Source organism: Harpia harpyja, chromosome 1, assembly GCF_026419915.1.
Source record: "Harpia harpyja isolate bHarHar1 chromosome 1, bHarHar1 primary haplotype, whole genome shotgun sequence".
Lineage (NCBI taxonomy): Eukaryota > Metazoa > Chordata > Aves > Accipitriformes > Accipitridae > Harpia > Harpia harpyja.
In genome coordinates, this window is record NC_068940.1 from 80,055,403 (window position 1) to 80,083,377 (window position 27,975).

Below are 27,975 nucleotides of genomic sequence, written 5' to 3' on the forward strand. Positions count from 1 at the left end.
TGAATTCAACTGGAGTTGCATACGCACTACAATGACAGATTATGGCCTCCACAGCTTTTCTATATTTGTACTATGCAGTGTACAGGCCAGATGCCTCATATCACTCATGTAAATAATCTTACTGAAATGTTCTTCATATTGTCAACCATTAATTCATCAGACCTTTTCTTCTTATCCTTTCCCTTCTTCACATTTTAAATAGATTTCTTTTGTTTCAAGGAAATCTTCATGTTTGAACAGAGTATTTTTATGGTTAGTATAAATACTAGAGAGTCCCTTGTCACATTTTATTTCCATTCTTTCAAGGTCAGAATATGACTGTATGTACCATTCATATTTCTAAATATAAAAATATCTCTGCAAGACTTTTATTTTTATTACACTGATTTCTGCCTACTTACAGTCAAAGACATACCACAAAGTGGTGTTACTCTGTATTCTATATGGAAAAATACAGGAATACTCCAACCACTTCAAGAGAAATGCTTTGAATTCATGGTGTTCTTAATTATTTCTCCTGTCGCTATGTCATGAGGACTCACACAATGTTGGAGTGAGATGTGACATTCAGCATCAAAGAAGACTAAAAGGTAATGTACAAACAGCAGTGTCTGGATCACTGAGTGCTTCTGTGATATAAATATGAGTAATCCTACAGGCTTCACTAGACTTATTCCAGGTGACACTCAGTGTGCACATATGTACTCAGGATTTTTCCCAAAATACTTGAGATGAGGTGAGACATAAATTATTGTTTATATGAATAAAATTTACAGCCAAGTTTATCTACAGGATTTTCTCATTAATAATGCCTTTAAATCCAAGGGGGGGGGAATCTCAAGATCATGAGTATAATAAGTAAAAAAGCTTTCTAACCTTCTTTGCATAGGGAGCTTCTTTTCTAACATAATGTGTATAATAGAGATTTGTATTTGCATTCCACATTTATTTCATCCATTAGTTCTTGACAATTTTCTACAGTGGCAGTACAGGAAATATAAGAGTTGGAAAGGAAAGGAAAGGAAAGGAAAAAGAACTTAAAGTAATGGAAGGAGTCTGTACTGAGACTGTACACTTTCCAGAAAATACCACAACTTGGGTGAGTTTTCTGAAGACATAATTAGATTTTGAAAACAGTGTAGGACTAAGTGAATTTCTTAATTAAAATCCAATTATTAGAATACTTCATGATGGCGACTCTAGGGATTATTAGCTGACAGCAACACTTGTTGAAATAATAAAACTTGATAACAAAAGTTTTATTAAAATCTCTATGTGTATGTGTATGGTTTTTAATCGCAAAGTAGCACAATGTGTATAATGTCAGCTGGGAAGGCTTTATGCAAGAGAGCTAAAATATGAGAGTTAAATTGTCTTGAAGTAGGAATTGATGTGGGAGTGAGTCTGCAAGACCAGTTGTCTCATTTCTGTGTGATGGTGAGGAAGAAAGCAAGGAAATCCCTGAAGGCTTCTTGGACTGCCTGCAGAGCCAAAGGAAGGAGGGATGCTCCCAGCCCAGGGCACCGTCGAAGCAGCTGCTCTTGGGCTCCTGGGAGCACATTGCTCCTAAGGCTTGGGCCGGAAAGCTGCACAAACCCTGAGCGTTCAGGGCCGAAGGCCACCCCATGGAGAATGAGGAAGAATGGCAAAACTTCTCCCTGAAAGCCTGCCAGGGTAGGACATCCTGGCTCTAATCACATGTGCCAAACTGACATCATGTAGCTGCACCTTCTGAAGCAGCGTAGTCAACTGTCCTCCATTCACTGTCTTGTAAGCAGGAATAAACTCCATGACACAGCATTACTGTCACTGAAAGGAGATCTCCTAGTGTCTTTCCCTCTGCCGTTTTTTCTCGTTCATACTGTATTGGTTGCGTACGCTCAACAGCAGTGCTGGGCTGACAGTCCTGAAGAGAGAACTTACTTGTCACTCGGCAGAGCGGCTGCAGCAGAAGCCAGGCAGGGCAGGAGGGCAGGTTGCACCACCGCTTGGCCGCTCCTTGGTGCTGGAGCAGTCACACCAAAGGCTCTGAGGGCAGCTCCTTCCACACACCCCTCGGGTTTTGTGCCAAGCACATTAGAGCAAGGCCGACAAGCAGCGGTGCTGGGTCTTCTGCTACGCACTCACCCATCCACGGGGAGCCAGGCACGGGCTACAGCTTTTATGCACTGCAATAAAAAGACTCAGAGCTCTGCTGACATCAGGAAGGGAAGTACAGGTAGTGAATGACTGGAATTGCTGGTGTCCAAAAGAAAGCTTACTCTCTTTTAAGAAAGCAGCTGATAAGGGGATAAATTATTTTGGTTAGAAGAGCCTGAGACCTGAGCTCAGACACTGGCATCTTCATGCCAAATACTGTTGCCACTGGCTTTAGCTAAGAAGAAACAGGCTCCTGGGCGAATCTTCAGTGCGATACATGGAGCTCTGCAGCCTTTCAGATTGCTTTCACTTCGTGGCAGGTTTGTAAACTACCTACCACACTGATTTTGCTAGGAGCTCAGTGAGTAGCAGAACCTGAGTGAGGGGGATATTTTACCTTTTGTAATGACATAACTTAGTATTGTTTTTCCTACAAGGCAAAATGAGCTATCGGGAAACAACTCTGCCTTTCGTGTTTTAAACCCATAAATTTAGGTGGCCAGTCTGTTCCTCTTCAGATAAATGAAAGTCTTGAGACTTCCTTCAAACAAGGTGGAGTTAAGCTTTTGTGACAAGTCTCGTTTGGATACCTCTTGCAATGACAAGAATTTTTAAGGGCAAGTTTTGTCTAAGTCCCTCACCTAGTAAACGATTTCATGTGGCCAGGTGTTAAGGCCAGCAAGGAATATCTTTAAAACCATTCAAGGCTGTTTGCACTTCCTTATCAGGATTTTACATTGCAACTACAGTAATTAGGGCTAAAAAGACCCCAACAGGATTTATTTTTCTATTATCTAGAGGGGATTCCCTTAGTCATAGGTGTAAAGGACAATCTTCAGTCAGACATCAGCCCACTCAAATGGACGGCATCTTGTTACTTTACTCAACTACGAACCAGCTTCAATATTTTTGGTATTTAGGGGATAAAAAAGAAATGTGAGAATATGGGAAGGAGCTATATACTTTGTAAAACTATGTGAAAGTGTGTCAAATTTCACCTGTAATAGCAATACAATAATTAACTGCTTTTGCTTACCCAAATCTACATTTGGCATTAAAACAAAGTGATATTATGGACTAGAATATTGTGAAATCTTTGTTAGAAATGGACAAATCTTGGAAGAACTTTCACCTTTGATAAAAACCTGAAATAGGTTTTCATCTTTACTTTACAAGGGAAGAGAAAGCTTCAGGCAACATATCAAAGAAATTACAGAGGAAATGAAATTCCTACTTTTGCATGCAGTTACTGCTGAGGTATGAATACTTGGCTACAAAAAGAGAGACAGCTGTCAGGATCACCAGCATTAATGAATACATGTTTAAAAACAAAGGGATGTTGATTCGTCAAGTTACTTTGTTGTGCTGTTGCAATAGCTATACTGCACACAGATGCATTTCCATTTTACTCTTGAGAAAACTTTACTAAAAATTGCTGGGAAGTGAAGGCAAAAATCAGAAGAAAGAGAAATAACCAATTCCCATGGTTTACATCATTTAATGTAAAAATTCATGCTTTCTCTGTCAAAGATGGGGGGGGTGAGGAGGCGCTTAATTACGCTGGATTATTACAATCTTCCAGTGCCACCTTGTGGCTTAGCATAATACTGCAAAACACATCCAACATTAAACTTCCCATTCGCTAAGCATATGCAGCCAATTATGCATGCAGCAGTCCATAAAGTTAAGATAACAAACTGAGAGCAGGAAGAGGGTTTTTCATCTTATATATTGAACAACCTTCTGCCCCTGCCACAACAAAATGCCGGCTTTTGCTGGTATGGAGTTGCACCCATCGCACCTAATGCTGGTATTTGGGTGTTACTCAAAAGATGTGCCCCAAAGCAGTACACAGAAAGACTCCCAGGGAGGCTTTGCAACAGGTCATGTCAAAGTACTTTAGCATTTCTCTATTTCTACACCATGTAATTTAGCACCAAGGATATACTTTTTGGTTTAAACCACTGTTCTTATTTCACAATGTAACTGAGTACATCACCATATGCAGGCATTACCACATGCGGGCACCTATTCCAGTTCTTGACCACTCTCATGTGAAGACTGCTTTCCCAAGCCTACCACGATTTCCCTTGCTGCAATCCGAGGCTATGTTACCACATCACACTCACAGCAATGGGACATGGTTCCTGAGCAGACCCCTTCCGTATTGCTACAAGAACAACACCTTGCACTCATATACATAGTACCTTGGTGGTAAGCACGTTCCACTAACAGTAAGTGCACTTCTTAAAGCTGCAAGTTAAGAGGTATATATCTTCCAGAAACAAACCTGATCCATTTCGTTGACACAGAGGTCATAACCTTTTTGAACAGGAAAGTATTTGGGGTTTGTGTGGCAAATGTTTTGGTAGCAGGGAGGGGCTACGGGGGTGGCTCCTGTGAGAAGCTGCTAGAAGCTTCTCTGGCTCCAAGTAGGACCCGCCTCTGGCCAAGGCTGAGCCCATCAGTGACAGTGGTAGTGCCTCTGGGAGAACAGATTTAAGAAGGGAACCTGCAGCAGAAAGTGGGCTGTGAGAGAAGCCCCTCTGCAGACAGCAAGGTCAGTGAAGGAGGAGGTGCGCTGGAAGAGGTGATGCCCCTGCAGCCCATGGTGAGACGGCAGGCTGTTCTCCTGCAGCCCATGGAGGTGAATGGGGAAGCAGATGCCCACCTGCAGCCCGGGGAGGAGCCTATGCCAGAGCAGGGGGATGCCCCCAACAAGGCCGTGAGTCCATGGGAAAGCCTGGCTGGAACAGTCTGTGCCTGAAGAACTGCAGCCCATGGGAAGGACCCATGCCGGAGAAGTCCATGGAGGACTGTCTCCTGTGGGAGGGACCCCACACTGGAGCACTGGAAGAGCGTGAGGAGTCCTCCCCCTGAGGAGGAAGGAGTGGCAGAGACAATGTGTGATGAACTGACCGCAACCTCCATTCCCCATCCCCTGTGCCACTCAGAGGGAGGAGGTAGAGAAAATTGGGAGTAAAGCTGAACCTAGGAAGAAGGGAGCAGTGAGAGGGAAGGTGTTTTAGGAATTGTTTTTACTTCCTGTTATCCTTGTTTTGATTTGATTTGTAGTAAATTAAATTGATTTTGTTTTTTCCCCAAGTTGAGTCTGGTTTTTGCCTGTGGCCATAATTGGTGAGTGATCCCTCCCTGTCCTTGTCTCGACCGACGAGCTTTTCTTTATATTTTCTCCTCCTCATCCCACCACGGGGGGAGGAGTGAGTGAGCAGCCTTATGGTGCTTTGTTGCTGGCTGGCCTTAAACCATGACAGAAAGGCATATCTTTGAGAAGGAAAAGTGTACAAGACAAAAGGATGTCAGCAGCAATGGCAGTGACACCAGCAATAGGTGCAGACCAGCTCACGCTCAGACTGGTACTGTGAACTGTGATTCATGGATGAGACAGTCCAGTTCGCCAGGCTGGCTCACCCCACATCCTCCTGTGAAACTGCCAGTCTCAGCTATACAAGACCTGCAGCAGTGGCAAAGACGTTTGGAGGACATAAAAAATTAAACCAAGGGGAATCAAGTGGCTTGATTTCTATGAATCTGGATAATCCAAGAAACCCACAAATGAGACATGTATGAAAATAATGTCCAGGTTGCTAAGGCAAAATTTACTAATAAGATCAAAATCAATCCTGGATAATTATGTCTCAGATGAACATGCAGTGCCAGTCAAGCGTTATACAGCAGGCCTTAAATTGCGGTTCTTGTTTTGGAGAATCAACCATTTACCCTACTGACAGATCCATCTTTTACTTTTCAGCCTATGCTCCTTACAGATCTGTGCTGACAAATCTGTTGTTTCATGTCATCTGTCGATAGTATATATTATGCCATTTTCAAAGGTGCTGAGCTTATGTAGTGTACCACTCATAAGGTAATAGGATCATAAAACATAATTGTAAGAAGCACATTTTCAGAAGATTCATCTTCCTCTTGAGGACATAAGATGTGTCCATGGTTTTATATCCACACATAGATTTAAGGAGACTATCAGATGCTGACAGAGGCCTGATTTAAACAGCAATGGTGTTTAAATCTAGCAAGGTGGCCATGATCACTCCAGCTCCCCAGGTAAATTGAGGCTTGCAGATCTCATTTTGTCTTTACGGATCTGGAGGACAGTCTCAAGATGAATGATGATACTTTTCTTAGCCAAGCACATACTAACTAAATAGGCATCTACGTACACATCAGAACGTGGATGTCTTAAGGGGCCATTACATTAAAATTTAAGGTGGGGTGGGGACTGCATACTTCAATTAGGTTTTAAGTTCCGCTAAATTTAAAATGTTGCCAGCATGGTAGAGTGTACTTAGATAAAACAGACTTACAGTTTTAGAACTTGTTCAGTTTAAGCTCTTGCTGACTAAAATTTAGTAAATCCTTGAGCATGGTAGTTTAAATTCCTAGTTTGAATTAAATCCACCATTTTAACAATGTTTACCCGGATCCAGTATAAAGCTGGTCTGAGATAATGATAAATAGGTAGTGGTTTGTTTTCCATTTGAGTGCTGGGCACTGCAACAGTAGATTAATTACCCTTAATTAACTCTCTCCTTTGTAGAAGCTTGGAGCAAACTATCTAATGAGACCAGAAGGAGAGCGGAAGCTACTTGATTCACTTAATGCACAGGTATCATCTGTAAAATTATCTGTCCTCTGAGCAGATGGGGTGCACTCACAGCAACCGAGCTCCTGGCCCTGGTAAATGTGACAAATTGAAGGAACTTGGGGAGACAGAAGAGCACTACCAATACTCACGGAAGCATCACAGCACAGTCTCAGGTGCGAACTAACAGCACCTGTGCTACTAAATAGTCCTACGGCAGGGCAGCATCCATCTGAAGAGTAGTGAACATCTCCAGTAAAAGGGTTCCCTGAACCGTACAATGTCCCTATATTCTTTTGCACCAAGGATATCAGAGGACAAGAAACCTAGCTTACATTGCGAAGAAGATACACTATGGAAAGATTCAGTTGTCAGGCACACAGATAATCCAGTTTTTGATGCCGTGGAAAACTGGCCATTGGTTTGTATGCCACATGTAACAGTGCTGGATGTCTGAAGACTTCTGGACAGTTTCTTATACAACATCAAAGAGGATATGGTAGCTGTGGACCATGACAGTATCAATATCACAGACAGAAAATGTAATCTTTTAGGCTGGGGACTAAAGCGTACCCTGAAATCCCCCCAAGTACCATGCTCAGAGCCAGAGAAAAGATACACTTAAAAGCATGGTTGAGAAAACAGCAAAGGCAAAAAGGTTAATTTTTTGAACTCTTTGGAATAGATGAAATCTATATAAGACAGAAAGTGAAACCAAACTAGAACCAAGTCATTGATTCATCTAAACAGTTATAGAGAACTTTTAAAATAAAACTCAAGGAAAGTCAGCACTTGTAAAAAAGCACATATTCTTTCCAACCCTCTGTAATGTTATACCTCTCTCTGTCCAAACAAATGGCATTCCTCTTCACCAAGTCCACAGCTCTGGCAAGGCACCTGAGCCTCTCAACTGCATGGGGTATCTGACTGCCATGCTATTTGAAGGGATGCTTTCTCCCCTCTGTTCCTCAGAGGACTCAAATTCTCATTAAGAAAGGACTATATGCATGACAACCCCTGGAGGCAGAGCTGCCTCACCTCCATGATGACATGCCAAGGTGATTCAAACACCCAGAGTACCTGTAATTGCCCGGTCCTTTCACAGGCAGCAGATACCCCTGTCCATGACATGAGGCCCAGCTCCAGAACCGACAGCTGAGAGCAAACTGCTAAGTGCCTGGTTTCAAAGTATCCTGAGATGGTCTGGGAGCTGGAGCATCCAAAGCTTTGGGACGTTCTTGATAAGCACAGTGCCCTCGAGGACTAACTTGGAGGGTCTGTTCTTTGTTCATGGCCATAGCTAGGGAAATAAAAAACAAGGATGCCTTCTTAGTAAGGAGTCGTAAGGAATAAATGTGTGGCATTTGATGATAACTCTCTCCTCATTGGACTAAATACCCTGGGGAAAGACTTCCGCTCCTGAATTTCCATTCACTTTAGACATTCCCTCCTTCTGCTGCAAGTTACTGGTGGATAAATCAAGCAGGACCCTTTCAGTACGGTGGCAGGATGGGATCATATAATACGTGTGATAAAGCCAGGTCAGTGAGCTGTTAAGAGTTTGAAGAACCTTCCTAGAGGTGCTCAAAGGTCCTGGGGGACCGCTGTTGTGCAGAAGGGTGTCAGAGGTACCTGCTGTGTCCTATCATCAGGACCGCCATAGAAAACAGCGTAGACATTGCCCACTTATGATTGCATAGCGTAGCAGCTTGGAAAGCCCACACAAGAAAAAGCCATTACTGACTCAGCTCCAAGCAGCAGCCTGCTTCAAAGTGGCTTGCAAAAGGGCCACAATATATCCTTATATTACATGCACAGTGACTATGCCCACAGGAGCAAAAGAGTTGAAAGAATTAACATGAATGGTGTTTGACTTCAAAAAGGGAACTACCTAAAAAAGAGAAAGCTATGGAAGAGGAATCTAAATGTTACAGGCAAAAGGGTAAAAAATTTTGTATGGTGTGGAAATTATTTTAAGATGTCATGTTAGAGGCTCTTAATAAGCTGGTAACAACTATCAAAAAACTTTAAAAGGAACAAAATTAGAAGTCAGTTATAGTGAACAACAGGGTGAAGAAAGATTTTAAAAGTAAAAAGAACAAAAAAAGAAGTTTCATCCAAGTGAGGAAAAGAGAAGAAGATCATAAAAACTGGCAAGTTTAAAGAAAACCACAAGGAAGCCCAAAATATTTTCAGGAGCAATTTGCTGAAGGCATAAAAATGTTTCATAAAAAGCTTTTTTTAAACACCTCAGAAGTAGGAAGCCTGCCAGCTAGTTAGTCAGGCAGATATATGATCAAGATGTAAAAGGAATGCTCATAGATGATAAGGCTGGAAATGTTTATTGAATTTTTCCACTACTGTTCATGGTGGAGGATCAGAGGGAGGCTCAGGCACCAAGGTGCTTTATATGGAGGAAGAATATGATGATCTGTCTCAAACTGAAATGTTAGAAGAAAAGATTTCAGAACAAATTATAAAATAAGTTGTAACAAATCAGGTTTCAGGACTAAATAATGTTCACTCGGGACTCCTAAAGGAGTTCAGGTATGAAACTGCTGAAAAACCAACTCCATTTCGTAACTTAAAACACACACTGGTCTCAGGACCAGAGATGTTAAGTATGATGACAATTTTTTTTAAATAGCTGTCGACATGAACCTAGGAAATCTGTTTTTCATCATGGGCAAACTGGTAGAAACTATACTAACGAACAGAATCTATAGACTCAGAAATAAACATGGTATGTTGGAGAAGGGCCAGTATGACTTTTTTGGTGGGAAGCCATGCTTCATAAATCTACTACATTTCTTTGAAGAGTCGTTTAACATGTAAACAAGGATACTGCAGTGCAGTAGGGGTATGTGGATTTCTTAAGAAGTTTTGTCAAACTCTCTTTGTAAGGTCTTTAAAAATACTAAGCTTGCCTGGAGGAAGGTGGAGGTCCTGCTATGAATTCAAAATTTTCACAATGGAGGGATTTAGCCATGGGGCTCACAGGGATCTGTGCCAGCATTTTCGGTGCACAACAAATTTGCAAATGGTCTGGAAGGATCATCATAGTGATGTGCCAAGATTTGCACACCATGATGATACAGAATTATTCAGGATAGGAAAAAATGACGATGGCAGTGAAGAGTTGTAAAGGCATCTAATTTACAAAGTGGCTTGCATATAAAGTGGTAATAAAATGTAAAGTGACGTTCAATGTCAGTAAATTAAATGGTAGACCCTTATTTAAACATGTGCTCTAAACTAGCTATTTCCACTCAGGAAAGAGGTATGCAGAAAGTTCAGCTTAACAGTCATTGGAAATTATGTAGACAAATAGATCTTAAGCATCTTTAAAAAAATAAAGAGCAAAGAGGTCAGAAAACCTGAGTACATCACTCACAAATGGTTACTACATACCCATTGTTGACTGTGCACTGGTCTGCTCACTCTATCTGCAAAGTGCTTTAACAGAAGTAGGAAAGCTGCAGAGAAAGATAAGATCACGACTGTGTTACAGCTTCCACATAAGGAAAGCCTCTACAAACCACCTCCTCTGCTAGTAAAACCAATGGCAAAGGCACAAAATGATGTGGAGAAGGTAAGCAGGCAATGATTTTGCACTCCACCTCTCAGTACAAGAAGAAATGCTCACCCAGTGAACTGAGAAGGTAGTATTTTTAAAGGCAAGTGAAGGTCAGGATGTAAGTGAATTTTGGAGCTCATGCCCAAAGGATGTGCAGGTCGCCCATCTGAAAGGACTGAAAAAGGGACAGCTTAATGAAGGATAGAGCCATCAGGTGTTATTAAATAGTGACAATAGCCCAGCTGCACCCTTCTAGGTCAGTCAGTGTTTAAATTGCTAGTTACATGAAACTGAGAACTTTGTTCTTATACACTTTCCTTCAGTACTTACTGTCAGAGGCAGACTTTCAGGCTAAACAGATCTCTTATCTGTCCAGTCATCCTTATATTACAGTAGCACAGGTGCACAAAACACACAAAACATGACTAGAATAAACCATTTGAATCACTGAGTCCAGTCCTCAGAAGGACAGGCTTCCAACAGCAGCTGCCTGGCTCAGAAAGTATCTATTGAATCAGTAGTCTCCAGGAGCCATAAAAAGCTTCCCCATGCTTAAAACCTAAGTAAAAGGCAAAAAGACAAAACTGCAGTGAATTACCAGAAAAGAACAGGAGAGACAAAGGGCACCACCACTCTCCTACATCCCTCTTCTAGTAAAGTAGAATTGCAAAAAGCAGATGACACCCACCCAGCAGAGGAGAGCAAAAAAACCCAGTGATTTCTGCTGAACTGCTGTGGCTGAAAAAATCCCCTTTGAATGCAAATGCATCAATTTGTTCTTATATTCCTAAAAATACAGGTGCCTAAGAGCCACTGTTAAAAACTCTGATGCCACTTTTTCCCTTCTCTGTTACAGTTTTTGTTTAGGTGCATCTCAGTGACTAAGGCTCTACGAAGGCAAGAGAGATGCCAATTTTTGCAAAAGGAAATGGAAGTGCTGTTATTTAACTCTGCTATATGATCACTAAATCTTAAAGCTTGTCTCATAGTGGAGGAGCAGTGAAGCAGGAAATTGGTAATGCAAAGTGTGTAAGAGAAGATCCACTACAACAGGATTCAGGCCTTATCCCAAAAGGCGCTGTTGCAAAGAAAAGAAGAAATACAGGAGCAGAGGAGAGCACTACGAAAATAAAACAGCATTCCAAAACAGACAAAAACCCCAAACCAACCTAATCACTTTACTACCACATTCAAAGTTTAATTGTGTGTTATAATTTTGTGTGCAGTGATTAGTCTTCAGTAATGTACACAGCTGACACACAGCTCAGCTCCCCAGAACCAAAACCATATCAGTCCATTTATGGAGAGCTGGAAAAGTAATATAATTCATTTTAAAATTAGTGATAATCTATCTGGGGAGACAGGCTGATAGCAGCACTTTGGTTTTGAAGATTTCTACCTAAAAGTTGCTCGCTGTCCCTGTGGGGTTTGTTGTGACCCCGCGGGCAATGCTGGTGGGCAGTTCTGGGATGTTTCTGCAGACTCACTCAGAACATGTAATTCTTTAGTACAACTATGTGTGAAGAGATAAGTTTTTTAGATCCCTATTTAATCTAGGGGCTTTAAGCACCTGCTTTAATTCTGTTCACTTAAGCAGTACCATGCATCAATGGTATTATTAGCACTCTTTAAGTTAGGCACACAATTAAATGTTTTCAGAGTCACAGCTTGTATTCCTGCAGGTATGTGACCAGCTGTGTCTGGCAGATATAGGCATGTACAGCTATGTAAGGTGACTGATACCTGAAACTGTGTGTCTGCAGACATCTTCACTACAAAATGGTCCATGTGTGGACAAATTACATCAACTTTTCCTGAGGTGCTGTAAAACATAAGATTCCCGACCAAAATTGATTTCACATTATTTGCTCTACCCAGATGCTGTAGTTTCTGCAGTGAATGTTTTCGTCTCTTCACGACACTGCATGGACCAATCTGTAAGCCCAAAAGGGAATCTTTCATATCTCAGATTGTCTCTGGTGTGTCCTCACCAAAGGAAGGCTGGGCATCCTTCTAGAACCCTGCTGACTGGGCAAATGTGCTATGAACAAAATTGAATCTAGACTTTGGATTAAGGGTTATTTAAGGAAAACATGGAATCATCTGCAGAAACGATTTGCTGAATAATGTAGCCTTCAGGATGTAGCTGCAGCCACAACTGACAGACTTTTCAGCCTGTTTATGTCTATGATATGACAGTACTTTAACAGATCTTAAATACAGAATTATATAATGCACAGTGCTTCACTCTCAACTGTGTGAGGTGTTCATATGTTTTAATATTCAGCATGTACAGAGATTCACAAATATTAAATAACTCATTCTTACAACAATAACTGAAGCGGAGAAGTTTTGTTATGCAAGGGAATTGCAAGCTGGAAAATGTAAGGGCTTGAATATAATCTAACCTCAATAGAAAAACAAACTCTAGTTTATTCAACATAAAGCTATGACTAGCTCCAGCCTTAAGGTTAAACCATGGTTTGTACTTGTTGACAGCAACTAACCTGGTGCATCATTATGCCAACAGAGGCTGCTATGGATGAAATTTCCAAAGGTTTTGCTGAGCTTGTGACACAAAGTAAAATGCTTCATGTACTTCACATCCCCCTGTGCACTTTGGGCATGAACCAGGAGCACTTACTCTCAGAGGGACTGTTTAGTTGATCCCTCACTCTTAAATACTGTTATCAGTACGGAGAGCCAAACATACAAAATTGATCTAGTTTGGCAGTATTTTCATAGCTATCATTTCTGACAGGGATTCTTCTGTACACACTTAAGTGTAACCATCAAACTTTGGCCTGTGGACTGTGGCAGTACACTTCCCCCCACCCCCCATCCCTCCAGCAGGAAACGAAACTTCTCCAGGCAGGGAGAAGGGGAAGGAAAAAAACCCTAAACCCTAGAGGCCGCAGGTTGAAATTTGAACTGGCCAATCGAGAGGTGCCAGGTACACCGAGGTGACCTTCTTGACCAATAGGGATTAAAATGACCACAGATCGGATTCAACAAGGGTATAAACGGGGTCCTGCCAGAGGACATGTTGGAACCAGTCCTCCTCGGAGCAGCGGGTCTGCAGTCGGGGACTCCCTCTTGGGTCGGGGCACCACCCGAGGTAACTCCTTGAGGGAGAAAGCCCTCAGCTTTTAGGTGAGTGGTATGCGCATTTTGAGCCATCACTTTTAAATCTCAAGGATTCTTAAGTCGCCTGTGTAGTACTAATTCCCCTTACACCATTGAGCCTGTAGTTCACTACTGTTACTGGAGTTCTAACTGACTTTTTACTGAAGAATAAATCTGAGCTTTAACAGCTGTTGGATTTGAGTGTGCGTGAATCCATAACACGGACTTAGCTAGCCATCTAGGCTTCACAGTCAAAGGACCAGGGCAGGAAATTCCAGAGGGCAATTCATCTCGCCTAACTCAAACATGAAGCTTCAGAGCACTTCGATATTTGATTTAGCTTCTTGGCACTAATTAGGCACCTACTTTAGTTTTGAAGATGCCATCTTTCTCCATTGGGTGAAGAAGGGGGGCCGACATAGATTAGATCCTATTTTTCACACAACTAAAGTTAGAGAGAATGAAACCCATTTCTTGTGTCCTCTAACTTGCTGGAATCATTAATCATGGATTTTAGATGGTGATACCTAGGCAACCCCTTGCCTGACTTTCCTTCCAGATACATCATCCAGACACCAGAATCCTAACCTTAAGTCCAAATTACTTAATGGTCAAAATCAGAAGCTGTTTTGTAAAAAAAAAAAAAAAAAAAAAGGCCTGAAATTCCAATCTAAAATCACTTTGAAGGTCAAACTTCAAAGTCTTTTGCTTTTTCTCCAATACAAATATTAAGCAGTCACCAGCTAAGGGATAATGTAAAGCTCTTGCTCAGATACAGGCATCTACATAATATCACCACATGTATATACGGAATGAACGAGGAACATTTACTGTCAGGGAGAAGGAGTTATTTTCAAACACAGCCAAGGTGCTTTCAGCAGAGGAATTGTTCACATGCTGCTTTATGTAAACAAGCAGCATTTTTATAAGCTCCCTGGGATAGTGATCTATTCTGCTGAGAAGCACACCTCAGCCACCCAGTTAAAAATAAATTAATAATACAATGCTCAAAGACTTCAGGAATACCTTTGCCATTCTAATTCCAGGCAAAACAATTTCCCTTTCAGTGTTTAACACAAAGATTTAAGTGGATGAGTAGTGTAGTCATACACCTACTCTAGATGCCACCTTTGACTGTGCAGCAAACCAGTACCTGGAAGTCCCCAACTTCTGGATTTCTGTCTTGGGTCCTTCATCACTCTCTTAGACTGAGATGCCCTAGTAGGCATCAAAATAAATGGATGCCATGACAAACAGTCTGAATATGGCAAAAATGAGTGTGGTGGAGCAGCAACTCAAATTTATGTAGCATTTGGCCTCTTCTAGAAGAAGAATAATAGATCAATAGATTAATAGATTAACATTCACTGTGTAGCTTTGCTGGCAACATTCCCTCCAAGTTTTACTGCTGCCAATAAGCAAAATTATAAATAAAAGAACTGTGTACCATTTGGCTGAGTTATATGCTGCCCGCTTCACTCACCCATTGCCCTCATTAGCAAAGGCCTGAAGAAAAATGACTCCATTTGTATCTATTTCTTATCCAAAATTCCCACTGGATACCCAGCTGTCAGAACATCCCTGTGTTTGAAGGCATTCAAGCATTTCTGAACCAAGATTTGAGTTTTCTCCTGTGTTAATTACAGGAACAACATGCTGAGCTACTCTTCAATCAGAAATCTCCTTTTTGCCACACAGGAATGTGTGACATACAGCTTATGACTGAAAGGAAAAGTAAGAAGTCACAGCTGTATTTAGCACTTACATAAAATTGAACTTACATGTTTGAGAGACCATTGCAAAAGAATTTGAAAGAATCTCACTGGATCAAATACTGTAATAATCTGCAGCGGCAGCATGATGTTGGCTGAGCTTCACTCGTCTTAACTTTGTGCTTTCTTCCACCGGGAGATGAAGTGCCAAAATTCTGAATTTCCCAGTGATCCTACTGTAGGTACCACTGTGTAGGGGTGAAAGGAAAAGAAAAAAAAGAGATACAAGACCAGTTCCAAATAAAGAGGTAACAACGCAGTGATGAGATGTGATGTGACATTGTCCTTGCAAGGGAAGAGATTGGAAATGGACGAGGCAAGTGAGATGAAAGCAAGAAATGGTTAATGATTGTAAACAGGCTCATTGTAAAGGGAAGTGAAAAGGTCACTGGACTGGAATCAGTGACTGACAAAGATGAAAGAGAATGCTGTGTGATGAAAGGATTCCTATTATGTACAGCAACAGGTTCTTGAAAATGGAAATACTGTACTACTGTGTATCAGCTGATGCTAGACGAGCTGCTAGTGAAAGACTGTATGAAAGTGACATTACTCAAGGAGAAACAGGGAAAAAAAGAGTAAATTAAAAGACTAGAGCATGTATGGAATTGCTGCCAAACTGCTTAAAGAACTACTGAGTGGTAGGAAAGTGTCTGCCACTGTATGGCCTTATAAAAATGTTACCTGTTCATCAGAGCACACTGCAAAAGCAGCCATCAAGAAAGAGCTGCAAGAAATCAAGGGGCAAGAGTTTGTTCAGTGTTCCCAAGAACACAAGTTATTTGCCCACCACTACTGGTAGGCCAGCCTGTGAGAGGGTGTGTGTGGCTTAGCAAAAGATGTGGCTGGGTGTGCAGTATGTCTCCAATGATGCCAGTAGTGAGGAGAGATGTTGGCTTGGAGTGGGTCATTCTGCGAAACCATGGAAAGAAGGTATGCCAGGTTAATGAAGAAAGTCTCAGGGAGCTGGCAGGTGACTGCATGAGTTCAGATGTAGTCCAAAATCTTGTTACAGGGGCTGCTACTGAGGGGTCTGCCTGAATTTCTCTTCAATTCTAATCAAAGAGAAGAGCAAGAGTAGTAAGCAGTAAGACAGTAAGAGTAAGAAAGTAAAAGAGTAAAAAAGAGTAGTAAGTACTAAGAGAAAAACACTGTAAATGTCTTTGGAATAAGCAAAGTTGTGCAAATGGCAGTATTGCCTCCTAGATACCTCAGTGGTAAAAATGTGAGGCATTGGTAGGTTAGCTCAACTAAGCAGCTGTGTGAGCAGATGAGTGGGGAAGGGACAAGGGAGAGGAACTGCCAGCAAGCAAAATGTTGACTGGGGGAGAGGATACACAGACTGTCTAGGGGAGCCTGCAGATTGCCCTCTTCTCTTGCCTCCTTCTACTCATACCACAGACCTGCAAAGTCTGACCGAAACAATCCCCTCTCCTTTTTCATCCTGCAGGAGAGGCTGCCAGAACAGCAGGTGCTTCATTCAATGTGTGCAGATCCTGTCCTTTAGTCATGTAGCTCTTCGTGAGTCTAAGTTTGCCTGCATGTTCCTGCCCACATAAAACAGGGGAGCCAGACTCCGAAGACAGTCTTTTGTCTTAGCTAAGCGATGCTAGCTAAAATGATGCCTGAAGGTACAGTGAGATTAGTTCATAGTGCTGAGCCTCAGCTGGACTCTCTGGAAGCTGCAGCTGCTGGGTAGTGTGGCTCTGAATAATAATAGGAAGAAAACACAGAAATGTCACTATTATTTGCACCTTATAGAAAATGTATTAATTGTGTCAGCTAGCTACTTCTGTGCTGTACTGAAAGGGTGGTGAGACCTTCTCTGTCCTTCACAGGACTGAAACCTCTGTACTTTGCTTTCATTCCTTTGCTTCCCATGGTGCTTCCAATTCAGAAATGATCTGAAATACCCCTTGGTTATCTTTGCATAGATGTAAGATGTTCTGTCCTGAACACACCGAGTGCGCCTCTGCTGAGTCTTTTCCCTTTGGGTTCAGGCTACCACATCACAGCATCCTTCTATATTACACCTTCTGATGATGGCACCTGTTTGGCTTCCCTGAGTAGGTGTGCAATTACCTGGGAACAACTAAGTAGCAACAAGTGACCTGTAAAACTCAAAAATAAGCTAATATTTGGTCAGTATGCTTCAAAAGACCTGTTTTAGAAGGGAGTCCTAGTTATCTCAAGTAAGTGACACTCATATGAAATGACATCTCAGGTTATCCACAGTCCTATTTTAACTTTCCGAATTTTTTATTGATCTTAATCAGAAATTTCTTTTGCCTTTGCAGTACTTCTTTCTGCATTCTTTATTTTGCATATAATAAAATAGGCATGGCTATAAAATCTTCGTTTGTTAAGTACCATAATGATTTCAGGATGATTGGTTGTGACAAATGCAAGATGCTCTGTGCTGCAACTATCTTGAGAGGGCTGTGAGCATTAGCTGGCATTCCCTGAGTGTATTTCTCATTACATCCCATCATTTTACTGTCTTTCAACAATGATGTCCCTTGTCTTCATTCCAATGTTGCCTTGGGGATAATGAGTCCTCAGATCATTTTCCTCTCTCTCTCTCTCTAAAGAGAAAGCAAACAAAGTACCAGACAGAGTAGAAGATAAAGAAGCTCACATAGTAGGAAAGCAGAGAAGGAGATGGGACTATACATCAAAGAAATTGTGAGATTTGATTCACACTGGGTCCAGGCATCACTTGACTAATCTGTAAGACCAGTTTGGTCTATTCTGCAAAACTCCATTGAAATAATTTTAGGTTCCTCATGCAAACTGACTCCTCCTCACTCTCTCAGCTGCTGGATTCTGAGTATCCCCCTCCAAGGGGATCATGGACTCAAAACAAGTATTCTGTGTATTAGAGAATGGTATGATAGACCTTGGCATTTATGAAATAAAAGGAAAGACAGCTAAGCTAATTTTTTTACACCATCAGTTGCCGGAGACCTTTCCATGGTTACTGTATCATCACTACTTTCCAGTACATAATACTGAAATTGAATTATGTATAACACACATCATTTTCCACATCTTTAGCTTTCATCTCTTGGCAGTCCTGTGAAAACTGTACATCTTGGACTCTCCACCATTTTAAACATGGTATCGTCTCTGCTTCAAGGCCACATCTCTGTTCCTTCTTGTGCAGAGATTAGCAGAACCGTTCCCTTTCTTCCCCTTCTCCTGGCACATCTCCATCTGCTTCTCACTTCGTAGGCAAGGGGAAGGCCTTCACTGCTGACCACTGGAAAGCAAGTTTGCCATTGCTTCTCCCAGCTCTGTTTGCTTCACTGAAGTGGGATCAAATCTAGCCCTCCCCACTTTCTGTTGCTGCAGGACTGACCCTGGTTAGGGCAGCTGACGGTGCTGCCGTGGACACTGCTGCCATGGCTTCCAGCTGAATGTTCCTCCACAGCACAGAGACTGACTTGGTCAACGTTTTTGTGCCTGGATCCTCAGGGGTCTTTATTTTCATCACCCAATGGGTATTTCAACTCCCACTTCTTTTGACCAGGAAATAAATAACACTGGCTCTTCTCTATGTAACTCAGAAATCAATATGTATTTGAAATCTCCACAGTTATCAGTGCTGTTGTCCTCCTTAAACTGCAGAACATTTGACAGCTTTATGCCCTAGCAACACAAAGCAAGGCAGACTGTGCTGTTTAAAATCATTTTTTCTCACTGGGAACACGTAGAAGCTGCATGTGTGATACAACACACACCTCGCCATGGTCCCCCGCAGCCCCGCAGACTTCCTAATCTAAGAAGAATGTCCTGGGGATGCTTGGAAATAGCTGTAACTTGATGTGGGGAGCATGAAGACCACCCATAAACAGTACAGCAGATTGCTTGGGTTTACCCAGGGAAGTCAGAAATAAATGCACAATTTATAGAAGAGGTGTGCAGAAAAAGAGGTCATTCAAGCTCTGAATGTAGCTGTTGTGGCTCCTGACAAATAATTTACAGAAAAAGACACTTGGTTTTCTTTCAAACTTATTCATAAAGAAAAGGTACAAAGCTGAGTTTCCATAAATGGGTTTCATGCTTCTTTTTATGTGTCCAAAACACTGCTTTAACCACTTACTGAAGGGCTATACCATTCAAAGCTGAAGAAGCCACACACACATCTAGTGGAAGAAAAGGATGCAGGTATACAAATAAGAATAAGATATCCTGCCTCCTCATTTCCCCTTCACAAAAATACATCTTGAGTGCAATCCTGATTTCTTGAAATCAAACACCTCTGGCTGTAACAGGGGCAGGGTTTCTTTGGTTGCTTCTGCTCCCCTGCCCCATCCCACCCCATTGCCACCAATCCAGCCCTCCTCATCAGACAGGCTCTGCCCATGGCCACAGCTATTTCTCTCTTTAGCCACACCAAGTAATTGCTCTGCGGCCGCACCTTCACGGTAACTCTCAAAAAAGACAAGCACGGCCTGAATGCAGCAAGTGTTTACTCTTTATCCTCATCTTCCTTCCTTCCAGTTTCTTCTATTTCTATCAAACATGACCAAACTATATATTTTTGTCCTCGTTGCTGCTGCTTTTACTTTTGCTTACACCTTCGGGCCTCTTTGGGGCTGTAAAGTGTAATTTCTCATTTCTCCATCCTCAGGTGGTACCTTGAGTGCAAAAGCCCATTCCCAGATGGGGAGAATTATCCAGATGATCCTAAGGCATCTAAACATTTCCAGTCACTACAGAACTATGGATAAACAGGCAGATATGGGTTGTGAGACTCTAGGGAAAAGGAATACACATTTTTGGTAGATAACATTTCCTCTGGTGTTTTTCTGCAATGGCACTTTTAAACATCTGCTGCATCTTGCCACCTTGCACTGTGATACCATCATAACTCATCAGTGATGCCCGGGTGGTATTTGCATAGCAAACCTCTAAGGAATGTCTAGATTCCTCAGGAAGGGAAAATGGTAATTTGGTAGCTTGCATTTTCCCCTCTAACACTAATTCTCAGGTTGATATTGCAGGACGGTGTGAGGAGCAATGACCTGCAGAGGGTTCTGTCTTCCAGATAAGGTGTAAAACCAAGAGTCAGCTACTTGCAGTCACTAAAGATACTGTGCCACTTTTCTCTAAGGTGTATTATTTCCTCTACTCTGGTGAAATCACAGCTGTGAACCTTACATTCTGCCTATCTATTTTCTCCTTAAAATTAAATTGGATAGGATGGTTTTCATTTCCTGTCCCATCACTTCTTGTATTGTGTGGCTACAGGCAGTTAAACAACCACGGTTTTCACCCTGGAGGTGCCTGTATCTCAGTAAAGGGTGAAATAATCCTTTTATGAAAAGAATTACCTGCCTCACAGGAATGTTGTGAAGTTTAAGCCTTTTTTTTTTTTTAAGAGGATTGAGATAAAAAGCACCATGGGTATACAGATGACCTGCGTATTTACAAGGAATTGACAAATTTGAAATGCAATTAATTAAGATCATCATTTTCTGAGGTTTCAGTTTCCTTCATCATTTTTTGAGAGGAGAAAGTTGGTTTTGATTAAGCAAAATAAAAGCAGTTGAAAGATAATCCAGACAGGAAAGAAAAACCAACCATGGTGCTTTTCTTCAAAGGAAATAGCGCTCTATGCCAGGCATGATCTCTACAGGATGTATAAAAACGATCGTGAAGGATGGCTGTCATATTAATGCATTTTCAGGTCTTTTCCTGCAGCCACTTTGAAGACATGTGACGCAGCTGTATTTCTTTCTATTCAGCAAAACTAGTGCTTGCTTTGAATACCAAAGGAAAAAAAAAAAAAAGAAACAGAGAGATCTCTGTCAGCAGTCCCACAGCCAGTGCAATTCCTCATGAAAACGATGGCAGATGCCTAGTTTTCATTGGTACCTTGCACTTTCATTCCTATTTCATTGAGTTTTGCAGACCTGGAGACTTGCCATACAAGAAAAATTAACCCCTTGCAGTGAAACCAGGGAATGTGCTTAAAATTGGGTGTTAACATTGATTTCAACAAACTTAGCAAAGACAGGGCATGGTTAGATGTTATTCCATGGAGTCCTGGCAGAGGGAGACATCAGGAACATCTCTAGTTATTACACTGGAGGTTCATCTGCCTTGGAAGGATAATTGCTGTTATTAACCCTTGTTTCTGGCTGCATCCAACATGACTGAGAGACTTTCAAGTACCAAGAAAGAGCAGTCCCTAACCTTATCATCCTAAATTAAATACAGTGTCAGAGGTAAGGGAAAGTAGTACAATGTACAGAGTGCTCCTTAGGATGATCTGAACTAGATGCTGTAAATCAGCCAGGCAGTCTCATAAGTAAGGTTAGGGATTACTTTGAGAATCCTCCAGTCTATTTGAGTCATACAGTGTTTGTAGAAATTGACTGCTTTATTCTTGATGGGTTTTGTCAAGTACCTCCTGTGAAAGTAGGTATACACACCGTAGGGAGAAAATTAAGTGCGGCCTATTCTCATTTATTTTCAGGACAATTTTCCAACTTGCAGTTTAATGAGACTTCACAGAACAAACCCAAATTTTTCCTATTTAAACTCTCCTTTTAAAGTCTTAACTTTCTTCCCCGCCCCCCGCCCCAAAAAAAGTAAATATACTAACTGCGGGCTGGCCTCAAACCCTAATTTACAAATGTTTTATATTAACCAGGTGTTTATTTTGTTTGCATTATCTCATCCTCTTCTTCCCTGGATATTTGAGGATTAGCATATGTTGTGGACAAGATTAAAGAGATCAATTTACAGTTTGTGAGCTTTATAAGGGAATTATTTGATTTTTGCAAACACAACACAGCTGTTGTGCATGCAAAAATCTACTTACTTAATGGTATGTAAAGAAAAGATTTCTATGAACTCTTTTGTTCGACAGAATTCGCCCCTCCATCTCCTACAAAAATCAATTAAGATGAAAATGCAACTGGACTGTGTATGTGGGTTGTTTTTTTTAATCAGTAGAGCCCCATGTCTCCAGATTCTATTGAAGTAGGTTTTCAAAGCTCTTTTGTTCTCACCTGTCTACGAAAAATCATTCATGGCATCCTGGATCTCAGCTCACAGTGACTGCTTGAATCCAAAAGGTAAAGCACTCTGTCCCCAGGGAGGGCGCCAGCTGTCTCATTGATTCTACATGGCTCTCAGCTGATGCTGAAGTAGCACTGGCATAATTTCCAGAGAGAGGTTGTATAATGAGGTAGCACCATGTTAACCATTACCACGGAGAAGTAGAACATCTGGTCTGGAAGAAAAGAGGAGGCCAGAGCTGAACTATCAGCATCAAAGCATGCATTTGTGGGGCAGCATACGCCAAGATTCACTGGCTAGAAGCAACAGATTTAGGGATCCAATGGGATGTAAAAATAAGAGTAAAAATAATAGGGAGAACACTCCTTTTCCAATATATTTCTTCTCTAGCAGTTATGTTCTTGCTGACTTAAAAACAGCACTGTTAAAATTCTTCTACTCTGATGAAAGAGAGGATACTCAGAATAAGCCTCACTTTGTATAAATGCACAGTTATTTCCTCAACATTTTTTTTTTTTTCTATCTGTCTCCATTCCTTTCACAGACCAAGCTGCCACTTTGATGTAATCCCACTAAAACCCCAGCTTGGTGCAACATTTTCTATCCTTTGCAGGTTGCAATTCTACAGCAGGATTTTGCAAATGTCAGGGAGCACCCAGTCTGTGGGCTGGGAGCAATCTCCTCGTGCACCTCTCCTACAGTCTGGAGGGACGAGGATGTAAACAGTGAAAATACTTCATCAACAGTTGGTGGAGATGGTGTGGAGTAGTTTAAAAACAGAGACAGAGGGAGAGAAAAGGAAGGAAGTCATGCTAGGCAGCCCCTGCTAGCAGGTGCATTCACACCAGGTGCTGGCTCTGTTCTCCACTGACTCAATGAAATCCCTGTCTATAGCAGTAGGATGCTGGCAGTTTCTGCAGTAGTATACAAATGTCTGGGTATATTTCAGATTTATATTTGTTGGGTTGATACTTTTAAGAAATCTTGGGTTTCCATCGACAAAACAAAAGGAGGTGAGAAGTGTCTTCCTATCATCTGTAAGGGATAAAATGGTCTCTGTATTGGCTTCCAGAGTACAGCTTTCTCACTGGCTGCACTGTCAGCTACCTGAGTGAGTGTATGGTACCTTCACAGCTCTCTCATCACCATTCTGGACATCGTCCTTGCTGGGCAGAGTTGCCTCCTAAAGGACTGATACTAGGGAATCTGGTAAAGTACCTGTGGTGCCAAGTCCCCATGGCAGGCATTTCACAATGAAATTCATCACTCTCTCTTACAGTCATGGTGGGGGTGACTCTGTCCAGAGTTTTGCTGTTTGCTTTGGTAGGGTTAGGATTCCCAGCATTGCTCTGTCTCATGACAGCTTTAGGATTAACTATCTGACTAACACACCAAGTTAAGTTGTGCACCAAGACTTTTGTCCTTTTGCCTGTTCATCCCTGAACTGGGGTCTTTGGAAAGCATTATGAGGTTGATTGCGATTTTCTTACAATGCTAAATATGGAATAGTTAAATCTGCCAGGGACCTTTTAATCAGTATCTCTACCAATTTTCCTGATGTCCCGTCAAGCTGTTCATAGCATGGCTTTGATACGATGTGTTTTAACTGACACAGCAAAGAAAAGCATTGTTAGAACGTAAGACTCCCATGACCCCTCTCAACCCCAATCAGGACTCCCCGAAGTCCCTTATTTCACATTGCAAGGAGTCAGACGCACAACAGTAAATTATCAGCTCCTAAAACAGAATACTAATCCTTCATCCTCACCCATTTTCTCCTCTTCTATTCACAAACTGCTCCAGGTAGTTTTCTACTCTGAACAGCCCATTGTTCTTCCTCTACTCCCCCATCTGCCTCCTCAGAGCAATACATCATCTCTTTTCCTAATCAGCTTTTCCTATCCTACTTTTGAACTCCAAAATATTCTGTGCCTTTTGGGATTTGCTAATCCATCTTTTTCTATTAGTCCACACTGTTCACTGACTCTTTCAGGTCCTCCCCTCTTTATAAATACCAGGAATGCTGAGGGTTTTAGCATATATGCTCTATTCCCCAATTTAGTGTTATGAGTCTATATCTATATTACTGGGGACGGGAACTCTGCAAAACATTTCTCCTCATCCCCTACTTGTTGAGACTGGGAGACCTCCTCATGTAAACTGTGTCCCCCCTTCCAGACAGTGCATGTGAATATTTTTTTTTGCATGGACACTGAGGCACAAAGGGAGGTGGGTATTTCTCCTAAGTTTTAGCTCAACAAGGAGCTGGGACACTGCTGGTGGGTGCCTCCACAGCCAGGAGCTGCAAAATACTCCCAAATCCTAAAGGACAGATATAGCCAGGGAAAAAAAAAAAAAAAAAGCGCCACTGCATTAGAACAGACCATATAAAAAGTTTCTTTACAGACCCATCTGTATGAATGTAACTGGCTGATCCATTTCTCTGTAACAATTCTGGTATCAGTCGCCTGACAAGTTACTGGGGGGGAAGAAATAACATGTCATCAAAATGAACTCGAGTATTTCCATTTTGGTGCAGAGAACATTTGATAAAAAGAGGCACTTGTCATCTCTTCCTTAAACATAGTCTTCTGCCTCTTTTGTTCAAACCACTAAAAGCTAGATAGCATATGCACAGGGAGTAAATTCTTCACAGGCGGGCATCTGGATCAGTATATTGAAATTGAGTCTATTTTTAGGCGACTGATGCTAGCTTCCCCATGAAACTGCATATTCGTAGTTTTCAGGCTTTCTGAAGTGGATTCTTGCCATAAATTGATTGTAAGTCATTTTGAGTGCATGGGAGGAAGGGCCTGCTCCAAAGTCTATTGAAAATACATTAGTCTTTCTATTGATTTGAAAAGCTGAAGATCAAGCCAGCAAGGATTCATTCTGTCCATGTAAAATACAGGCAATTTGCATTAGAAATGCAACATAAATGTATTTCTTATGCAAAACTCAGCTGAACAACACACTTCACTGCCTATCTAGCAAATTCCACAGCTGGAAATATTGTTCTCTCTTTTATATCCTTATTCTTCTTATCCAAGTAGTTAACCAGATATTTGGGGTTTTCTCAATTGTTTCGTTAGGGGGATAAATTGATGACAGAGTCTGTGATTGTTCTGGTACAACCCATTTTCTTTACCAGCAACAAGCATAAATCTCTGATACAGCAGGAACAAGCAATAGAATGTAATTTTTTTTTTTCTTTCAGCATTCTAAATCTGTCTTTTTAACAATCATTCTGCCCCAAAAGCTGCTTTTTTCCCCTTTGGCTTTCCTTCAGTCATGCCACACATATCAGTCTCCTGTTTTTCTGGTCCTTTCTGCTTGTTTTTCTCCTGGCTGCTGATTGTCTGCTCTATTCATTAGATCCTTAGGCTCTGAGACTGCTTTCTAGAAATTTGGGGCTGCTGGGATCTGCTGTCAGTGTTCATAGTAGCAATCCCATTGTGTCAGTTGCTGCTTAATACCTGCTGTCACTTAACTGTTCTCATTTACCTTAAGAGACAGTGATTGTCACGCCCAGTAATTTCAGTGAGGTCTGTGATTGTTTCCAAATCAAAAAGCTCAGGTCTACGATCAAGTTACGACATGTAAGTAGTTACCTTGCACTAGATGATCCACAATAAGTGTCCAAATATTCTTCCTCTTAGGCCATGTCAAATACATAGGAAATTCATTTAGCCAAGTCCCCAAAGAGTGTCATCCAAATCAAAATAAATTTCATATTGACTCACTTGATGTTCTCAGGCCACTAAGGCTCAAAGAAGGCTACATATAGATCAATAGGTTCACATGGGGTCAAATGAGAGGAGCATATGGTTTTAAACCTCTTCAGGAAAAATTTGAGCTACGAATCAAGCCATTCCTCATTTTGTGAACTTGTATTACCTTGAATGATCACACATTGTGAAGCAATGGATATATATTAAATTATTACCTTTTGGGGACAGTGTAACTTGTCTAAGCCACACACTGTTAGGACAACAGAAATTCAGTGTCCAATGTAATTCTGTTATATTATTTTTTCTCTCAAGCTTGAATATTTTTATTTCTTAAAGTTTTGAAACACATGTAAAGTCAAGATGTATTCATAGAACTTATTTTAGCAAATAAGTGTGGTATTTGATCCTGAAGGGAGCCAGTAATAGAGATTCCTGGTGTTTATTCTGGGGTCAATCACCAATTTGCAGAGAGATTTGAAAACTCTTCATATTCTAATTTTTGGTCTTGTGTGATGGCCTAGAGAATATTTTTCAGTAGACTTATGAATTCTCATTAATTTATGAACTCTGTTTATGGCTGTTATTTTCAACATGGAATAAATTTATGCAAAAAGAGACCCTGCCTGAGAGAGAGAAATGAGTCCTCAGGGCCTTGCACGGCTTCTCCCCAGCAAAATAACACAAGTCACTGCCTGAGCCATTAACTCTTAATAATTTCAAGCATCAAATTAAAGAAGGGATGGAGAATAGAAACAACACAGAGGAAGGACAGGAGGAGGAGATACTTAAAAATGGATTTTACAAGCAACTCTCTAACAAAAGTAGGAACAAAAAACCCCTAAAACAGGAAAGAGGGTCTGGCAGAGAAAGACCAAGAAGTCCTGAGAAACCTTAACCACGATATTAATGATCCTTTAAAAAAATCCTAAAGGGTGGATTTTTTTTTTTAAATCTACAAATCTTCTTTGTTTTCCATTTCTTTCATTATTGGTATGCTCAAGCTCTTTTGCAAAGGCTGAATGTGTTTAGCTTCAGCTGTCACAGAGCTCTGCAGAGTTAAATAGCCTGTCAGAGCTACCTCAGGAGAGCTCTTCTTCTGAGCCCTGATGAAACAAAAGCTATTTCAGAAGAGTGTACGAGCACAGCAACATTCAAATGTTTCTGGAATCATATTAGTATAAAAAGTAATGCTTTTGTATGTAATTTTTGTATGCCCCCTCCCTCTTACTGCTGAATAAAAAAAGCCTATTTACACCAAAAGTAATAAATTGTGACATTGTGCTCATACGAAAAACTATTGAAATTAATGACAAGAAAACCACAGTGTGTTCAGCCTTCTATATGAATTTTACTTTCCCACTTATTTGGGGTCTTGGCTATGCTTTGTCAAGACAAAGAGTTATAAACACCTACAAAATGTGTTTACCCTGGTCTTCTACTCCCTGATGGAAAGCTTTCACCTCTCAACCACTATATAAAAGATGGGCACTACTGCTCTCCCTATCCTTTCTCTGTACCTTCAAAGAAGAAAAGGATTTAATTATCTGTTCTAATGAGTTGACATGGAGGCATAAACAAAAGGAATCCCCATCTGAGGGGCTTAAATTTCCCCATACATTTTGTGCCTAACTCAGATTTGTCAACTCCGCTCCCAGAGCCAGTCTTCAGATCTGAGCCTGACTATACATGAAAAGCCAGGTATAAAAGAATTGACCAAGGTCATGCAGAAGTCTGGGATGGAGTGAGGGATTGAAATTCTTACCCTCAAATGGCTTGTTCCCTTCTAGTGCACCTGGAATGGCCCTGAGGACCAAAGCACTAGCTATTCACATAATGAATAACCCTTCCACTAAAAATTGCTCCAGGCACACTCGGCAGCAGGAGCAAGGATAAGCGGGAGGACTAAGCTAGCTGATAACACTTGGTAAACTATTAACCAGCCCACACATGGGCTTGAAAGGTTTGTATGTGTAT

The 27,975-nt window shown here is 41.3% G+C and overlaps 1 protein-coding gene across 1 annotated transcript in view; it reads right to left on the reverse strand.

Annotated features, from left to right (window-relative positions):
- NXPH1 (neurexophilin 1) overlaps window positions 1-27,841 on the reverse strand; it is a 174,826-nt gene extending 146,985 nt beyond the window's left edge. The window contains exons 1-2 of the mRNA XM_052801397.1: window positions 27,764-27,841; window positions 22,261-22,484 (exon numbers count right to left, since the gene is read on the reverse strand). Coding sequence (XP_052657357.1) covers window positions 22,261-22,278 — 18 coding nt within the window. The 5' untranslated portion in view covers window positions 22,279-22,484; window positions 27,764-27,841. The remainder of the gene's footprint in view (window positions 1-22,260; window positions 22,485-27,763) is intronic.
- Between the last annotated feature and the right edge of the window lie 134 nt (window positions 27,842-27,975).